At 45.3% G+C, this 1,936-nt stretch overlaps 1 protein-coding gene across 1 annotated transcript; it reads left to right on the top strand.

Annotated features, from left to right (window-relative positions):
- Window positions 1-513: 513 nt before the first annotated feature.
- On the top strand, window positions 514-1,472 carry TAX1BP3 (Tax1 binding protein 3; the record flags this gene model as incomplete). The annotated part of the gene is made up of 3 exons (XM_010166053.2): window positions 514-633; window positions 1,019-1,096; window positions 1,319-1,472. Coding segments are annotated over 3 exons (336 nt in total), but the record flags the coding sequence as incomplete, so codon positions are not given.
- Between the last annotated feature and the right edge of the window lie 464 nt (window positions 1,473-1,936).

Genomic DNA, 1,936 nt, shown 5'->3' with positions numbered 1-1,936 from the left:
CTCAATAATAGGTTGTTATTCTTTTAGGGCCAGGCAGGAACACGAGGCACATGGATAAAGAGCGAGATGAGTCTAGCTGTGAGTGAGTGCCAGCTGTCCAGACATGACTCATGTTTGAAGAGACCTGCTCTGGTTTTGGTGTTTTCCACTTGTATCTCTGGGCAGCGGTAAAGGACTGAGCAGTTAAGGAGCTTGGGTGTATCCTGGGCTGAGCTTGCAGATGGCTTCCTGTCCTGCTGTCTTGTGGTAGGGCTGAGAACACCTCGGAGCCAAGTGCTGTCAACACCAAGGCAGTTGAGAGCAAATGCCACGTGATAGTTCTGTCCTGCCAAGGGGTTTTGGAGCTGTCTGCCTACAACATGTCAGCTCACCAAGCTGCGATGCAGCCTGCTCTCCAAGGTTTATGGTATCTCTGTGAAAGACAAATCTAACTGGGTCTTAAACATCTGTGTCTGAAACACACTTGAGATTTGATCGTAGTACTCAGCTATTTTAACATTTTTCTCTTCTCAGCAAAGAATTGAAATACACAAGCTTCGTCAAGGTGACAATTTGATTCTGGGATTCAGCATCGGAGGTGGCATCGATCAGGATCCTACGCAGAATCCTTTCTCTGAAGACAAGACCGACAAGGTCAGATGCTCTTTGTTTTCTGGAGCAACATCTCTGCACAAGGCTGAGCACACCCAGCTCACGTCTGTATTCTGTCCTGTCACACAGCTGACTACTAATCATAGAATGGTTTGGATTGGAAGGGACCTTAAAGATCATCTAGTTCCAATCCCCCTGCCATCAGCAGGGACAATGTTACTCTCTTGCCCTGTTACCATTCATGGATTAACCTTTTTTAAGTAACTCTTCACCTTTTCTGTTTTCCAACATTGCACAAACCTGTTTTTAACTAGAATCCCACAATACACTGCAAAGCATTTTTGCCTTGTCAATAGAATGGCCCTTGAGTATTTAATGCTTCCAGATTTAGTAAATGAACACTTGATTGGGTTTTTTCCTCTCCCAGGGTATCTATGTAACAAGGGTGACAGAAGGAGGCCCAGCAGAAGTTGCAGGACTTCAGATTGGAGATAAGATCATGCAGGTAAACACCAAGATAAGACAAGTAGCAAGGTACTACTAGGTGGAAATGACAGAGAAGTTTCTGCTGGGGAAATACTGTCTTCTGGGTACTTTCCAGGATAGTTTGGGAAGCTTATAATAAACTGAGCTGTGGCATAAGCTTGTCTACTACATAGTTCTGATAGAACAGTTGTAGGATGCCTGTCAGTCCATGTACCTGCCTCACTTTATGGCCTTCTCCTAGGTGAATGGCTGGGACATGACAATGGTGACCCATGACCAAGCTAGGAAGAGGCTGACAAAAAGGAACGAAGAAGTGGTACGGCTGCTGGTGACCCGGCAATCTCTGCAGAAGGCTGTGCAACAATCCATGATGTCCTAATCAATCATCAAGTTGGGGAAGGGTTGGGGAGGGAGATGTATAGACTGATATTAAGCAAGGAAGCAAATACTAGACCTGAACAGGTTGTCTGGAAGGAGTGCATGTTCCTAACTGTGGTAAACACTATTTTTTTTTTCCTCCTTTCTCTGGTGTAACTGGCAGTAAAATTCCAGTCCCCCAGCAAGTGCTTCTCTAAAGTCTTCCCTGCAGGTACATGGCAAGACTTTATTGTAGTCATGGCTTTCGGGAGGACAGGACAAATCCTAGTTATCTAAGGAAGCAACTGGAGAAGCCTTACCTTTAACAGGATTCTTTTGTAGCACAGAAGCTTCCTATTTTAAGAGGAAACGTGGTTTCTGCTATGGAAGATAAGAGGGTTTGCTGTCCTTAAGCTTTTAGAAGTGAGCTGTCCTGTCCTCCCATGCTACCAAATGAAAGTGCCAGAGTGAAGAGTTGCACGCTGCTGTGGGGAGGAGCACT

The sequence above is a fragment of the Antrostomus carolinensis genome, unplaced genomic scaffold, assembly GCF_000700745.2.
Source record: "Antrostomus carolinensis isolate BGI_N321 unplaced genomic scaffold, ASM70074v2 scaffold30994, whole genome shotgun sequence".
Taxonomy (NCBI): domain Eukaryota; kingdom Metazoa; phylum Chordata; class Aves; order Caprimulgiformes; family Caprimulgidae; genus Antrostomus; species Antrostomus carolinensis.
This window is presented reverse-complemented; position numbering and strand designations above follow the sequence as displayed.